Genomic DNA, 18,238 nt, shown 5'->3' on the forward strand with positions numbered 1-18,238 from the left:
TTAATATGTTATTTTCTTGTGTTTTCTCTCCAAACTTGTAATCTCGGCACCACTGGAATAGAGGGTCTCAGTGTCTTTTCCGAGAATGAAATAAAGGTTGATAATATGATATATGAAACTCCAATGTCCAATAAATGCATCATGCATGATGCATGTTAATTATGGAAGGGCATCAGTGGTGGAAGAAGTAGCCTACTCACATTTTGTAGCTACTTAATTAAAAGTAGGTACCAAAACACAATGTAGAAATACAGTTACAAATAAAAGTCTGGTAGCCTATTAAAAATGTACTTGAGTAAAAGTATTCGCATTAAAATAAATACTGAAAGTAAAAGTACTATGCAGAATGTCCCATTTCAGAAATTTCCAGATGTATAAAAATTGTTTAAAATGAGCAGATCTACAAGCTCACAATGCCTTGCTTTGAGCTTGTAGATCAGCTATTTTCAAATAGCCAGTTAAGTAGGCTGTAGGGCTGAAGTGGTTAATTTATGTTTTGTAACAGTAATAATAATCAAAATCTACAAAGTAACTAATAACTAAGTTGTCAAATAATTAGTGGAGAGTAAAAGTACAATATTTGCCTCTGAGATGTAGTGGAGTAGAAGTAAAATAACTGAAAATTGTAAATACTCCAGTAAAGTAATAATACCTCTAAATTGTACTTAAGTACAATACTTGAGTAAATGTACTTTACACCAGAGCTAAATTACTATCACCTACGCTACGCAGTGAGAATCGAGTCACCGACGGATTGCCTCATGCCTATTTGCTGACGTGTGATCGCTCCAAAATAGCCGATCCACAAGCTCACAGCGCGGAGCGGACGCCACGCGCTGTGAGCTTGTAGATCGGCTATTTTAGCCAGCGCGACACCGCCCTACGGACGACGTAGTAGTACACTCTCACACGGGTCAGGTTGGCGCATGCGCACGGGCCGCACCGTGTGAGCTTGCATTTAGTAGTTTGCGTTGCTCGGTCTAGAGAGCGGATACGGAAACAGTCAGTGTGTGTGCATTTTGTAGAAACACTGTACATACACTGTACATTTAGACGCTAAAAAAACATTGTAAATTGTAGAAAATCTGTACATACAAACAGAGCAATTACCTTTAAACACTTTTGACAGCAAATGCACAATTCCTAAGGTTTTGTGAGTTAAAATCGCCTCAGTTGCAACTTGCAATGTAACAGCTCTATGTACACATAGTTTCTATTCCCTTTTAATTGTACATACGTTATTTGGATTCTATTATTCCACTTTTGCTTTGGCAATATTAACGTATGTCTTTCTCATGCCAATAAAGCCATTTGAATTGAATTGAATAGAGCAGGGGTCTTCAACGTTTTCAGCCCAAGGACCCCCTAGCTGAGAGAGAGATGAAGCAAGGACCCCCTCTATATTGTATAAAATTGAGTTTCAGATGAAACTTTTTTTGTTTACTTGGCACTGGTCTTTTCCCCCTCTACACCTATACCTCTTTGCCAAAAATAGCCGATCTACTATTTTTGGCTAAAGTTCTCTTCTGAATAGGGATGCTAGGGTTCAAGTGGTTAAGGAAAAAAATAATATATCACACAAAGATGTTGGCCGACCCCCTGTACTAACTCTGAGGACCCCCTAGGGGGTCCCGGACCCCCTGTTGAAGACCACTGGAATAGAAATTGCATCAATGTCCATCTATGTGGGCGTGGGAAATGACCGGATACAGTAGACGGGCAGCGGACTCTAGACCGGATGTGAGCACCGAGCAGTAAATAGACACCAGGTTTTCCACATGTAGCCTACAGTACAGTGCTGGAAAGACTGGTGACGACGCGAGCTTCAGTCAGTGCGTAATAAACGTAACATAGCGACCCGGTGCCGTGGTGGAGTTTGACGTGGCACTCTGGTCTGACTGTATAGGCTCCGTCTGCTTTCACTATCTGACTGCAACACATCATCACCATCTATCTACAACCCATAGGAACACACGGGATTCTACACGTTCTGCCTCTTCAAATCATCAGGTTAGTAATAATAACGTGATCGTGCAAAAGCTTTGCGATGCCGTACCTGCGTTTGATGATGTGGAATGTCACCCTTTAAGATGATAACGCCGCTGCCGCAAAGCAGGGGAAACTTTGAAGCGATTTCCGTGTTCATAAGATGTCTTGTGTGTTTGTAAATACGTCCGCTGCTGTGCGATCATAGTGTTGCACTGTAAAATAATAAGAAACATGCCAGCTGACATTATTAGTTTTTATTATGCATTGTGTGTGTGTCCGTATGGCTGATGTTGTAGTGAAGGATCAAGGCATGGATGCTCTCAGATTTTAGTGGTCAGTCATAACGGTCTTTGACGTGGCAGATCCTCTGGGGTAGTGATCTGGGCAGCAGGGCTATAACTTTGTTGATCAATTACACAATAATGACGTGATCTTATTTTTACATTCATTCAATAATACGTTTTGCAACGAGTCACAGAAGGGCACTGTGTTTAGATAAAAGGAGCGGCTGATAAAGGATTTGTTGTGTTGGCCTATGTGTGTATAAGTTTCTTGAAACAGCTGTGCAAGTTACTTGCTTGTCTATTGACCCTTCCTTTGTCTACAGCAGTGGTTCTCAAACCTTTTCGTGTCAAGGATCCTCCTCAGATTGATTGATATATATTTGGCTGTGGACCCCCCATATGAAAATGTTTTGTGCCAGGGACCCCCAGGAGAGATTTGTGTTGAAAAGTTCAAAATGATTCCAAATTTGTCAAACACACACACTTAAAAATGTTCAAAAATAGCAGATGTACAAGTTCGCTTGTATATCTGCCATTTTTAAATATCCACGGTAACAAATCTGCTGGGGAACCCCTAGAAGGACCGCTGGGGGTCCCCGGGCCCCACTCTGAGAATCACTGGTCTACAGGACAGGGCAGTTGATTTATTTTAACGTTATTACTTTTTGTTTGCAAGCTTACCTACAGCAGAATCCATAAGGCTTGTATACACCCTATTAGGCCAAGGCCAAAACCTTTAAATTACCATCATATCTACCGCAAGTTATACTGTACACAAATATAATTCCAGGCATCAAAAAAGGAAGATTGTCCAAATCTGTAATCATCCATGAAATAATATACTATTAAGTACTGAAAAGACACAGGGCCTAGATTAGTTACTCTAAGCCTATGTTATAGAAAACATTATCACTGGAGGAGTGTGCTATCAAAGATAAGGCTGGCTTATCTCTCCAAAGTACAGTGTCAAAGGTTCATGTTACACATGGATGTTGGTGTTTATATATCAGCTGTTAGTGCTGTGCCTTGGATTGATATACAACATCGAACAATGGTATAAAGGCCACAATGATGTAAGAAAGACCAAAACTAAGCAAGACTGAGACACGATAACGTAACTGAGTGAATTCATCTACAGATAAATGTCATCATGAATGATACAAGATTAAACCTATCAGGATGGAAGGGTACAAAACAAATCTAATACGGAATATTTTGACAATTCACAGGTTGTGTCAGAACCCATTCGTCCTGGTATGAGAAGACCCTGACATTCATCCCACCAGAATGAGTCAACCGGGTTATGTTGCGACACCCCCTTACTCCCAGGCCCAGCCTGGGATGGGGGGCTATCCTGCCAACTTTGGATCGGGTCCCGCTCAGCCGATGTACAGCCACTACGGGGGACCACCGCAGGCATTCTCTGTTCCGCCGCCAACAGGTGAAGTGTGTTCAGTATTGCGCTTTGAATTTCCCCACAAACACATGGAGACATTCTTAAAAAAGGGTTCCCTCTAGGCACGTTTGGTCTTGTTACCTAGTCTGGAAGGTGTACATTGCATCACATTCATTTTCCCAGTGGAGACTATTGTCAGTATTAGTGTAGTGGATGAATCGGGTTACATCACCACCAGTAATCTTGAACCTCCTGGGGGGGTCCATTCAAATAGATTTGAAAACATGCCTGAAGTATGGCGTCATAGACTGAAAAATGCAGTTGACCTAGTATTAGCGTAAATTCACCTGATGCACCAATAAAGGATAATGTTACTAGCAGGCTCTTCCAGTCTTGAAATTGTGTCTCTGACATCATCATGTCATTATTTTAGACATACAGCAGTATGAATTATACAATATTCTGTTTCTGCAAAGACTGAGCATGGCAGGAATATATTAGTCTTATTTTGTCATTTATTATTTAGTTATTGTCATGGTCTGTTCATATTCTCAAATTGTATGTGGGGTCACCAGAGTGACCACATACATGTTACAGTAGGCCGGGCCCCTATTATTAAGGCACTGTTTAGCTTTTTCTTTTAACTTTTTTAAAGGCATTCACCCAAAAAATGACTTATTGTCTATCAATTACACACCCCATGAAGCATTGAATTCATGGAGATTTCTTAGCTTTTGTCGCATTCCTAAGACAATAATTTGATGACCGGCGGTCTCTCCGGTAGGAGACTCAATGAGTCTCCTTTGAGTCTCTGGCGACTGTTTTGAAAAGTCTCTTTGCTTCCAAATGTATAAGTTAAGTTAGCTTTGAAGACTTGACGGTTCACCGAGCATCTTGTTGTCTAATGTCTAGGCTTAACTTAAACAACTAGTTGAAATGTGAATTGTAACATAGCTGCATTGTTCCAAAGGAACTGTGTATACTGTGAACAGGGGGAAAGAAATGTATGAATTGATGGATGGATAGATAGATGGTGATCAAAGCGTTTTGTTTTTAACCACTTAAACCCTATATACGTACTTCAGTGACCGCGGGTCCGTGACACACCCAGGGGTCTATACGCCCTCCTTTTCCCCCTCTACACCAAATCTCTATGCTGAAAGTAGCCCATATAAGCTCACAATGTGTCGCAAGTGAGGGCAATTTTCACCTAATTTTGCCAAATGTTAGCCTGTAATGACATGCCCAGAATAGGGATGCTAGGGTTCATGTGGTCACAACCATTCTTCTACAAAGCCAATGTGTTGCAACAGTCACATACTGCTGCACCCAATTTACACCCATTCTTACAGTTTACAGTTTAGGGATTTAGCAGACGCTCTTAATCCAGAGTGACTTACAGTAAGCAAGGACACAAGATAATACATCATAATACACATAATACATAATACATCAAATGCATAAAAATAGTAACCTAATAATAAATACATAATACATTCTTACAGTATACATCTGTATTTTCACTCACCCGCTGTCCTCTGACTGCTAACTTACCTCCCTCAGGTATGATGAAACCCCCTGCGTCCTCTGCTCCTGGCATGATGCCTCCACCAGCCGTGTCTAGTCCTTACAGCCCAAATGCCCAGCAGAATGGCGCTCACCCACAAAGGTAACATTCAATAGCAGCAGCCTTTGAACGCAATATAATCATGTTTGTGAAATTACATGATTTAAGTCATGCAATTTCACAAACATGAAATGTACTAAGGTCTTTAGGGGTGTGCTGACTAATTTCACGATAGGATACACGATATTGGGCTCACGATATCGATATGATACGATATATGGCACTTTTTTATTATGAAAATATATGGGGGGGGGAAAAAGCAAATGCAAACTTCTGTTACAGAATACTTCTGTTTTTGCATTATTATTATTGAAAAAAAACGATACGCCAAAACGATACATATTGTCACGAAAACGTATCGCAATATAGCGCGGGACGATATATCGGCACACCCCTAAGGTCTACTAGTCAGTCTTAGTGCATAAAAATGTATATGGTATACAGTAAAATAGTGCGCGACTGATAATATTTTTTTATAATATTTTTGGGTCCAGTGGCTATTTTGGAGAGTCCATCTTCTAATGAATTTGAAAAACGTAGATTAGATTTAAAGTTTATATTTGAGAACATTTAACTTATAAGTAAAGAAATAAAAAACGAACTAACTAACTTGTTCATAGATGAAAAATTAACATATAAACTTAAATAAACTATGTTATTTAATCACTTCAAAAAAGTCAAACTCTAGTAGAAACAGCTTAGTACCGTGGGAAGCCAGAGCACATTTGTTCCTCTTCACTGACAGGCAGACTCGTCGTGTTGGCAACTGATTGCTAAATGACTTTGGAACTTTGGATTCTAAGACACGAATGGGGTGGGTCAGTGTTGAAGATACAAGAGCATTTGAAAATGGTTGCACATTTGACGGTTAATTAACAAAACAAAACCACAAGGTGTTTGTTTTGGTCATTTGGTCATTCTCCGCTGTTAGAGCGGCTCAAACCTTGCCTGTGTTTAAATCACGTTTGAAAACTTGCTTGTACTCCTTGACTTCTAATCCAGACTGAGAGTTGATGTTTCCGATAAGCATTGCTTCTATACTGTGTGTTTTTCCTGTCGCTTTATCTCTTTTAACTTCAGAGTATTTTTCTGATTGTTCTTTAACCCTTTCAGGTACCCTGCCCCTCCAGCTGGTCCTGCTGCCTATGGACAACCTCCTCCTTCCCAATATAACAATATGGCTTCACAGGCCCCGCCTCCTGCACAGCAGCTCACCAATCAGATGGGTGCCATGAACTTGGGCAGCTACGGTAAATTGGCTAACCACTGTTTGTAGAACTAAACATGCAATTGAGCTTCCCAGTATAGGGTGCACTTTCCATAACAGTAAACATAGAAAAGCCCAGGTAATGAAATGTACTTCCAACCCTGCTTATACTAGGCAATTTAAATTAATGTGCAGTAATATAGTGTACACACATACACGTATATGTATTCTATAACACTTAAATAATATTCAAATTTTACCATATCCTTCTATTGTACAGAATATGCTGGTCAGTGTCTTTGCATGCAAAGCCCTTCCATAAAATTATGTATTTTCATTTTACATTTTATTTTAATTATAAGCTAGTGTGTGTATGTTTTGTAACACTTTGTTATCTTATCTGTCTTTTAAAATGCACCAACCACACAGAGGCAAATTTCCTTGATGTGCGATTATAAGGATTCTGATTCTGGTAGATGAGTCACAACTAATAGACTTGTATGCTGTTTTCTGAAGTACTAGTGGCTGCTCTGCATTGATGATAATTATGAATCATTAATTGGTTACACTGGTTTGTCAGATGGATTATCGAGGCCCAAAATGGTCCCTGAATGATCCCAGAATGACAGTGAAAACTTACCCGACCACAGAGTGATAACTAAGACATTCTTCTACATGTAGCACCACGGCCCATGCAAAGCCCTCCTCCTCCTGTCGGCTCTATGGGCCAACCACCTCTCCAGACACCCCCTGGTCCAGCCATGGGCCAGCCACCAATGCCTCCAGGCCCTCAGTCGCCGCAGATGTCACCCCAGATGGCCCCACCACAGATGCCAGGCATGGGCATGGCGGGCCCCCCAATGGCAGGCATGAACAGACCCTTCCCCGGACCACCTCCACCAGGCGCCGGGGGCTTCCAGCAGCCCGGACCTGCCTCTCCGCCTGGGTACCCTCAACAACCAGGTAACTGGAAAACAACAACAACAACAACAATAATGAAATAAAACAAATCAACTCCACAATATCTAGTGAAATAATCTGGATTACTGTGCTGTTCTCAACCAGCCCTAATAAACCAATGTGGTAAACTCTTACACAACACAAATCATTCATCTAATTTCCACTGATAAACAAGTTCCAAATGTTCTATTCTACAGAGTAGGTTTTATTAAACAAAATAATAAACCGCAAAAATGCTGTGTCATTTTCCACTGCAGATAAGAATGAGCCAAATTTTCCTTGCTTCCCTGTCCAGGTCAGTTTGGGGGCCAGATGGCGGGGCCTCAACCTGGCTTCCCTGGGGCCTTCCCTGGAGCAGGAGCCCAAATGGCTGGCCCTCCTCAAAAGAAACTGGACCCCGACTCTATCCCCAGCACTGTGAGTAGACAATACTTTCATGGGATCACATACCTTCACTTACTGAACCAGCATACCACGCATGCCAGTCTATCTTCTCCATCATGACAACAGAGCTTTATTCACCCAAGTTGCACTTCGTGTATATCATTGGTGGTAAAGTAGTAATGTAATGTTAATGCATTGGGAGAGAAATATTTCCTTACAAAACAATCACAGTATTCTTGGATCCCAAATAATAAGAGTTTAATTTTGTCATTGCTTTGAATTCATGAGCAAGTGAAATGTATATATAGATGGATATACTCCTCTTCCTATATTCAAATTTGCTAATGGGAGGGCTGGCGGACCTCTGACGTCACTCTGACTCAGCCATAACCAGTCTAACCTCAATGTGTCGTCATGGCATCAGCCGCAAACAAATCAGTCAGCTCCATATATGGGCACAAATGGGGGCATGCCCATATACTGATGACCTAAGCGATCGCTATATATGGGCATAAAAGACACAAGGATTGACAGATACAGAGATCCGATTGTGCGGAGCCACAGATCCGACTGCTATGCCCATATGGCCATGTGCATATACAGTATGGGGTCGAGGACTTGACTGAGTGCGGTGCCTTTCGTCGAGTAGTTTGGATATCCAGTTGTCCAGAACCGCCGATCCAACCAGGATCTCTAGTATATTAAAATTGGCTTAAGGGAACTCTAGATGTGAGGGCCGCGAACCTGAACCTCAAATAAATTTGACGTGTAGTGAGTAGCCACCATGTCTCAGGCATTGTTGGATCACATGTGAAAACTTGTGTCGTGTCTCTGATGTAAGTTATATGACTAACCCCTGTTTCAGACACAAGTCATTGAGGACGACCAAGCTAAGCGAGGCGGACAGCTTTATACCACAAACCTCAGAGGCCAGGTTCCCCCTCTGGTCACCACCGACTACACAGTACAGGACCAAGGTAAACCCGACAACATTATCATGTCCTCTTATTGTCCACAACCTAACTGCAACGTCACATGTATAGACTGGTACATTTGTCATTTGATGGACAATGGATTTTATTTAATCTCAGGCCATTCAAGGTCCTTACGCAACAGGGGTGCTTTTTCTGCGATTAATTCGCCCAGAACATTTCTTTTTCTTTTTTCTACTGAACTGGTGGTGTTTGTGTCATGACTACATCAACACAGAAAGTTAATATTACATGACGCTAAAACATCAGTACTGCGAAGTCATAGTATATTCTTCTGCTTACACATACGTCATGAGCGAATAGGGGAAGGGGATCAAAGTCACGTGATTCCTTTGCTAAATTCTCAAAAATGTTTATAAACGTTTTTGGCAGAAAATGAGTTAAAAAGGAGATTCAAACATTTATAAGTTCAATTATTTCAGTGTTGTTAACCATATGAACCTTGGAGTCTCTATTCTGGGCATATCTGGGTCATAATAGGTGAGCATTTGGCAAAAATAGCACAGTAGTGAGCTTATAGATCAGCTATTTTTGGCGGATATACATGTATTTGGGGGGAAAAGGAGGGGACCAATTTTAGCCCCTGGGGGACCCCAGTCAACAAAGTGTATAGGGTTTAAACTTTAAGTGGTTGATATGGGATTTGACTCAAGTTTGTGTTGAAGGTTTGTACTATAACAATACTTTTCCCCCGGTCCTCATCACAGGTAATGCCAGTCCCAGGTTTATGCGCTGCACCACCTACTCCTTCCCCTGTACCGCTGACCTGGCTAAACAGTGCCAAGTGCCCTTGGCCGCCATCATCAAACCTTTTGCCACTGTGCCAAAGAATGAGGTAAGGCAGGCTAATTATACATTCATTTTCCATCTAAGCACTGGCCAGGTCAAAACAAAATAATGCAAGGGAAAATGCTAAATAAATTACTCTGCAAAACATAACAAGCACTTGCTAAAACAAAGGAATCCCAGAGAAAGGAATACTCCATACTGTATGTCACGTAGTTGCGTGCTGGTGTTGTGCACCGAAAATACAGTTGCAGATCTACAAGTTCACACCATGTTGCGCTGCAAAGCGTTGATGCACGACTCGATGCAGAAGAAAGTATAAATCAGGCATAATAAAAATGAATAAAATATATTCCTCTAAGAATGAATATGTAATTCTGATTGGCCGTTCAGCCTCTTTTTAAGAGGCAAGCATCTCTGGCACGTCATGTTCAACTTCATTTAAAGGTCCAATAAGTGAGTCTCTCAGTATCATCGAATCAAACTTATGAACAGAACATGCTGTACACAACGCTCCTTTGCTTTGTCAAAGGCTTTGTTTTTTGGTTTAATTTTAGATTGTTATTTGTCTGCATAGTTGTAGTGATCCATGGATCCATGATAGATCCTGAACTAAAGAACACGTGTGGTAGAAATGTTGGTATTTGTTGATTTAAACTCACTTTGCATGATGGCTATGAGTTGTGCAACTGCTCTGTTCTTTTTAATCTTTGATCTTTTCACTGTGGTCGGCACCTCTGCAATACTGGTTGCGTGTGCTCCTTCCTTTTTTTTTGGTAAGTGATCTATGGATCCCTCGCAAACAAGTGACCTTAATTATTTTTTCTTACTTTCACTGCTATTCATCATCACACGTGGTGTTATATTTCACGCACCCACAGTAAATGCCAGACTAGTGTCAGAACGACACTTAAAACAAGCATTGATCAATATTTCTTAGGCATACAATGTTATCCACCGATAGACTGAGTGGACCTAATAGCAAATTACTATGTGTTATTATTGGAACAAAAACAATGTCTTAGATCATAATACTGGTTCTCAACATGGGGTCCAGGGACTCCCAGGGGTATTTGAGCGGGTTCCAGGGGGGCCCAGCTAAATTATGGATAGTTAGGAACCAAATGGACATGTATGGGTCTCTAACTCTGAGTGCGTACAAATGGAACAGTTTGGTTCCATTTGTACACCATCAGAGTTAAATGAGCACTGAGGATTTTACAGTGTGGGGTCACAGTGACCTAACACATATCAAACCGGGGGTCCTCCTTGAAATGAAAAAGGTTGAGAATCGCTGCTTGACATGATAGTGCGTCCAGCTACACTAAAAGTTCCATTGTGCCGTGGATGACCTCCAGTGTGGATCCTCTGTGGTCCAAGAACATCATGTTAAGATATCCCCCCCCCCCCCTCCACTCTCTCTTTGTCCCAGGCGCCAATAGGCCTTTTTAGGTAATGTTAGCTTTCTGTACAACCCCGCTCCTAATTAACTAATGTCAGATCCACAGGGACCCGTGAAGATGAAAGGAGGTTTACACAAAATGTCTCAAACTTAAGTGCATTGCCTTCTCAGGTTTGCTCCGTTCCAGGGCCCGCAAACACGGTGCGATTTCCCCCACAAATATGATACCATAATAGTAAAACTCGTGTCTATGCCAAAATATCCTGCACATCGCTGTGGCTCTTTGGGGCATGTTGTTGTGTTAGGACGTTAGTATTGTTTTATTTGACAGATTGAGTTCTCCTTTGCACTTGGATTTTGTAAACGTTTCGTAATCTTCATCTTGAGGGTGTCTTTTGAATGACCCGGTCTAATAATAAACCTGCAAATGAGTTCATGTGAACCAAACAAAGCTTATTTATGTGGTGTGAATGTCCGTCTCCACAATAGGGAATAAACAGAGTTTAGATGATAGATTTGATTTTTACATTAGACAAAATATTATGCATGTTAGCAACCTCATCGTTTCCTGATCTTCCTTTACATTTCCTATAGCTTAACTATTGTTCTTTGTTGTGTTCCTGTGTTTTTGTTTTGTTAAGTCTACTCTAGCTGGGTTTAAGACTAACTGTAGAGGAAAAATTAAACAGTCACACATTCCAGACTTGAGGCAAATATAAGAATTTGGGGTACTGCCAACGTTTCAACCTCTGTCGTCCTCAGGGCAAATAATTAAACCCCTTAGTATTGCTGGGAAGTATGTTTATCAACAGGTGCACTGAATTAGCAGGATAAGGAGCGTCTGCATATCCTTAACAACTTTCATCCTGGTGTCCCTGGGCATGTCATTATAGGCCAAAATATTTAAAAGCCTTTGAAAATTTCCCAAGATTTTCAACAGAGTACAATTGTTTACAAAAACAGCCAAAGTATAAAATACAGGGCTTAAGTGGGTAAAGAGATGTTATTGTTACAAAAATCAAGTCCAGTTCACAAGCAATGTTTAAAAAAAATCTATCTCCACCATCTGTGAGCCTACAAACTCACCACTCAAGAGTGAGAAACAGTTACTTGGGATATTAAACAAAGCAAAGACCCACTGTTTACATTCCACCATGGATGTATGCTCTGTATAAGTATGTGCCATGCCCATATTTACACGTGTTGTGAGATTATTGATACAGAAGACAGAACAGAGCTGCGTGAGTGCGAAAGTAAATATTGTAAAGTGCAAATGATGAATATTATCACAAGACAATGGTCTCTTTCTACAACTCTAAAGTCATCACTTACTTGAGTCATGTTTGTCTGAACTCAAGGTGTCAAGAGCAAGGCTAACTTTCTTTTCACATCAACTCAGGCTGAAAATAATCCAGTAGAATGTACAGTAGATCTAAACAAGTAGTTGCCATGCTACAACAGAAATGCCACAACTTTGAAAACACATGATCAGGGGTGCCGCTCGTGAACACGTACCAATGTGTCCTTCTGTGTGTGTGTGTGTCCGCAGACTCCTCTATATGTGGTGAACCATGGTGAAACAGGCCCCATACGCTGCAACCGCTGCAAGGCCTACATGTGCCCCTACATGCAGTTCATCGATGGCGGCCGTCGCTACCAGTGTGGCTTCTGTAACTGCGTCAACGAAGGTATGCATTCAGTCAGCAAACTGTCAAACAGATGAATTATTTCATTCTTATAAACTGAGATACTTGACACAGCTAATAGTCCTGTAGTAGAGACAGTCATATGGAAAATATTTTTGACAAAATACCATATATATAATGCACCAACATCACCTGGACAAATACCTTGCATTTGCAAACGTACTAAAAAATATTCTGATTCTAGATAATTAGCAAAACGTGATGCATTTCTAAAACTTGCTTTTCTGTTTTCTTACCAAAATGCATCTTTGACCCACCAAAGTGCCACCAACCTATTTACAACATCTGGACCACATGGGCCGCAGGGTGGACTTGTACGAGAGGCCCGAGCTCTCTCTGGGTTCCTACGAGTTTACAGCTACCATGGACTACTGCAAGGTAAAAGACATCTCTGCCTGGTTTAACAACCTCTCCACGGAGGTCAATGGATACACATGCTTTTACTACATTGACATTCATTTAGCTCTCACTGACACAAAGCAGATCCTCTGCATGATGGAGCAATCTGGTCCAGAGAGATTCCAGTTTGTCTGCCTCATCTGAGTCTGAAGACCAGTATCATCAATGTGCTAGGCTTGAAGAAACACACAGGGTTCACCTCCCATTTGGTAGCTTTTGAACTGGGGGGGTTACAAAAATATCTTGTTCACTATAAGTGATAATTATTAGTCTTCTATGGGCATATTTGCCATTCTAAATTACTGCAGGTAAACTGAATGAAATATATTTCAATATTGCCACATAACATTTCATGAATATTAATCATGGAAACTACTATTTAATTTACAACATACAATAAACAGTTATTCATGATTGACTTACGAGACACCGCTGTACTGACAAAGATGTCAGGACAGCGGTGTCTCGTGTATTCCCACTGAGGTTTCTGAAGGGGAACATTGACTAGGGTAAGGAAAGACAAGCTGCTGAAGTGCCGATGCCACGATTCACTCCTCTTGGCTGGCTTGTGTCTGTGTGCTCTATTTATTAATATTCGGAAACCAGCTCCGCTGGCCAGCTCTTAAAACAAAAAGCCCTCAAGAGTTCCTTGTCATGGCCTGTAACTGTGGAAACATAACAATGTTTTCACTTCCATAGCCTCGCTCCCCTTCACCCCAGTTCCATCCCGTTGCCCTTCAATGCACCAGAAATACAACTGTTGCGTAACAAAATTATCTATCAATCCCTGCCACTTAAAGTTTTCAGCAGGTCAGAACTGGATCACCACGGGCATTTGAACAGAGTAATGTACCTCAGGAAAGAGGTGCATGGTGGGACCCCAAGTCGGGGCCCGGGATAGTTATGACATGAGTAAGATTAGGAGCTAAGAACTCAATTTTGAAGATTCACAATAATTATTATTATACTTCACGTGAATTACAGATTTATTTAGATTTGGATCTGGTCGCATTTTGTGTAACGTGTTATGAAATAATTAGACAGCATTTAACTTGATTAATCAAATAATACAGTAATGTACATTGTTCAAATAATAATTAACACATATCTGAGGCATACAGTACAAATACATTTACACATATACGTTTATGCCGTTCCGTCAGTCCACAAATGAAAAAACTAAAACTAGACTTGTGAAAAATGCTATTCACATTGAAAGACAATGGGATTTATTTATACAGAGGTTGGCGTGACTGTGGTTAGCTGGCCTGATTTAGCAGGTAGAGATCTTAAGTATAAGTTGCCCGATTCCTCCTGTTCCAAGCTTTATCCTATGGTCTACAGTTGTAAAAACATTGTAAAAATAATTGCATCTTCATGACCCAACCGTGAAATATAAATTTGTTTTATGGTGAGCGGCTTTAGTTTTCAATAAGATCCTCTCAAAACAGGGAACTTTAAACTTCCCCACTTCAGTATGAATCGATGGTCGATAATCTTGCCATTAGCGAAATGAATACGAATATGTCTATTTCAGAAATAGCTGTTTCAAACTATATTTTTTAGGATCTTGAATGTCATTACGAAAACCTTACAAGCACCAAGTATTAAACCCTCAGCTTTAGAGGATCTGAGTTAAACTAGGCTGAACTCACTGATAAAAAATGCATCCATGTCTGTCCATGACTGGGAAAGTAGGAACAATAACAAAATCCCCCAAAACAGAACTTTAATTTAACATATTATACTGTACTGTACTGTTACTGTACTTAGTTTGGACAGGTATAAAGATAGTTCTATTAATGAGAATCAACGTCTTAATACAGTACCTGCTACCTTTCCCAACAGAACAACAAGCCTCCCAATCCTCCTGCGTACGTCTTCATGATCGACGTGTCTTACAGCAACATAAAGAGTGGTCTGGTCAGACTTCTGTGTGACGAGCTGAAGGAACTGCTCGACAACCTGCCCAGGTGCACACTTGCCCCCCACACACACACACACACACACACACACACACACACACACACACACACACACACACACACACACACACACACACACACACACACACACACACACACACACACACACACACACACACACACACACACACACACACACACACACACACACACACACACAAAAGTCTATTAGAGTCTACTTGCTCGTCTCTACTATTTAACTATCCTCTCCATCAACACAGAATGAGCTACAGTGAAATGAAGAGCAGCTACAGTCCATTAATACTGCAGATCCCCCCCCACCCCCAAAAACTTCACCCAGCTGATGGCTGCTCAGATGGTTATGATGCGCGCTCGAGGGGGGAGCAGTTAGGGGTTAAGTGTCTTGCTCAGGGACACTTCGAGTGTTTGCTGGCATTCCTATTACCGGTGATTCTAGGTCGAGCTGACGCTGCACACTATCCACTCAGAATAGGTTTCAGACCTCCATATCGCTCTATACATGTCCTCCTCTCCTTCCAACTTAGCGTCATCACCTTTCCAGGTAGATTATGCCCCCCCCCCCCACCTCACAGAGCGTCAGAATCTCCTTGGAATGTTACAGGATACTGTTAAAAAGCTGCAATATGCTATGCCTTGCCAAATATGGAAGTCCTGCAAAGTCTTAAGGCAAAGAGGGGGGAGGGGAGGACATTAAGCCAAGTATTCAAGTACCTCATCGGTTGGAAATTCTTGCTTGAAGGTTTGCAGGGGGTGGATATCAGGCACAGGGGGTGCAGAGGCTACCGAAAACGGAAAATATTATGGTGCAGAGCCCCGTCCCTGAATGACATCCAAAAAAACCAGAGTTCCGTGCACAGGTGGCTCTGGTTTTTAGAGGATCCACAACCTGAAGAGAGATCTATTCATTTATCATGAAGGGAGAGGATGATATCCAACACCTGGCCACTCCTAAAATAACTTGGAAACGTTCACTCTTTTTTTTTTGTGGCATTTTCCAACTTCCTCCAGGGCCTGCAGCAATATGTCCATATTTGTCTGAAGCCATTACATCATTCCGCAAACAGTTAGTAGTGGTGGACTCCAGAGAAATCCCCCTACTAGAGTTTAAAATTGTTGTTTTCCTCCATGTTCCGTGCATTTTTTGGGAGAACTAAATTGAAAACATCTTGGATACCCGGCACTATTTCACGTTTGGAGAAATGTTGCAACATTGATCAAATGCAAGTTGAGGTCCCCTGTGAGAAAGCAGAGTCCCAGAGAGTAAAAAGCAGGTGTGGGCTGCCTCCACGAAAATGGCATATACATATATTTCAGCACTTTCGCCTGGCAGGAGAAAGAGCAACATAACCTCCTACATTCCCCATCTACTATTTATAGCGGTTGTTGTGAGTGATTTTTCACTAAAGAGCCCTCCGCTCGGCATGTGATTGACCTTTGGTAGATTTATTTTTCAGAGACCGTCCGATTAAGCTGCGCTCGTTACTGTGTCTGCATGATTTAAGAAGAGAGATGGACAAACTCCAGCGCGCCGTGTCAGGGAGGAATTTGCGTTTCACATTATTGTCATAGTGTTGAGAGGTTTCGATGTTGGCACCTGGTTCAACATGACTAAAAGTGTCACGGGCCAGGTCAGACTGCGCTGCTAAATATCATCGCCGTCGGGCAGAAACCTTGTATCTCCATTTTCTTTTTTTTTCATAAATGAATGCCCTACTTTATCACATTACAGTGTCACACAAAAGTAGCAAAAATAGCAGATCTACAAGCTCACTTGTGAGGATGTTTGAGCTTGTAGATCGGCAATTTTGCTATTAAAAATGTGAAAGTGAAAGAGGTTGTGTGTGTCTGTTGGTTTTATAAATATTGAGCCAATGAAAAGCATTAACAAGGGCTTATGACTAAATAAGTCATAAAATTTGATGGATGACGGTAGTCAGGGACGTATTATTTCCTGAAATCTACCAGGCCAGATGTTGATACCCGTACACATGATAATTTATTGCACTAGTCACGCAGTCATAACAAAGTGTTTATTCATTTATTGCATCAATATGAAAGCGTTATACCACTGTTCATAAATTATGCAGCAATAGAGAGGGGGCAAAAAAATGCCTTTTGACATGTGGATCTTCACGTTTAACTCATCAGGGGTTCACAAACTTGGTTTTGTGAAAGACCCCCAAATGTACTTGCATGACCGCCATGGACCCCCATTTAAAATAATTCTGTCCAAGGGACCCTCATATGAAAACTGTTTTGGGGTTTAAATTAACCCATTAAGACCGGGAACGCATCTGTGTCATTTTTAAATTTGGGCTAAAAAGCATTATTTTACACTTTGGCTATTCAAAAATAGCACAAGCTTGTAGATCTGCTATTTTTAAACATGTGCAAATCTTTGAATATATATTATTTTAAAGCGAACATTTTAACTCAAATCTTTGCTTCTGGGGGGTCCTTGACATCCCTGGAACAAAATATTTTGAGATGGGGGTCCGCGGCCAAATACATATCATTTTGGGGGTGACATGCAAAAGTTGGAACACCACTGATAAAGCAACGTACAGTTTTTCAGAAAACTGTTAAGGATTTAGAAGACATTTTGTAGAATCGGGCCTCAGGTCTTAATGGGTTAAATTATCTAAATGTCATAATTGTACAATAGAACTAGATTTAGGTACGATGATGATATGGAAACGTTATAATAGTCACCGTGGGTGTCTGCAGAACCCACTTTGAAAACGAGGAGGTTCACCCAGAGTGTTGTAAATGCAACAACTGGCACATATAGAATCAAAAAGGTCTTTGTTTGGATGCCATTCAGTAGATGACAGCATTTCTCTCCTGCCTCACAGGGAGGAGGGCGCAGAGAGCTCGGCGGTCAAGGTGGGCTTCGTCACCTACAACAAGATCCTGCACTTCTACAACGTGAAGAGCACCCTGGCCCAACCCCAGATGCTGGTGGTCTCAGACACAGCCGACATGTTTGTCCCGCTACTCGACGGCTTCCTAGTCAACTACCAGGACTCGAAGGCCGTCATCTACAAGTAAGACCTGGTCTATCGTCAGTGGTATAAAGTAACTTAGTTAAGTACATTTACTCAAGTACTGCACTTAACAATGCTGAGGTATTTACAAT

General features: G+C 41.3%; 1 protein-coding gene across 1 annotated transcript in view; it reads left to right on the forward strand.

Moving 5' to 3' along the window:
- The first annotated feature begins 1,855 nt into the window (after positions 1-1,855).
- The window catches only part of sec24d (SEC24 homolog D, COPII coat complex component), a 35,213-nt gene continuing 18,830 nt past the window's right edge, over positions 1,856-18,238 (forward strand). Inside the window, exons 1-12 of the mRNA XM_084042197.1 lie at positions 1,856-2,010; positions 3,503-3,714; positions 5,233-5,338; positions 6,410-6,546; positions 7,185-7,466; positions 7,759-7,880; positions 8,713-8,824; positions 9,547-9,674; positions 12,577-12,715; positions 12,996-13,111; positions 14,981-15,105; positions 17,955-18,146. Coding sequence (XP_083898323.1) covers positions 3,561-3,714; positions 5,233-5,338; positions 6,410-6,546; positions 7,185-7,466; positions 7,759-7,880; positions 8,713-8,824; positions 9,547-9,674; positions 12,577-12,715; positions 12,996-13,111; positions 14,981-15,105; positions 17,955-18,146 — 1,613 coding nt within the window. The 5' untranslated portion in view covers positions 1,856-2,010; positions 3,503-3,560. The remainder of the gene's footprint in view (positions 2,011-3,502; positions 3,715-5,232; positions 5,339-6,409; positions 6,547-7,184; positions 7,467-7,758; positions 7,881-8,712; positions 8,825-9,546; positions 9,675-12,576; positions 12,716-12,995; positions 13,112-14,980; positions 15,106-17,954; positions 18,147-18,238) is intronic.

This window comes from Gymnoscopelus microlampas (assembly GCF_963454915.1).
Source record: "Gymnoscopelus microlampas genome assembly, chromosome: 19".
Lineage (NCBI taxonomy): Eukaryota > Metazoa > Chordata > Actinopteri > Myctophiformes > Myctophidae > Gymnoscopelus > Gymnoscopelus microlampas.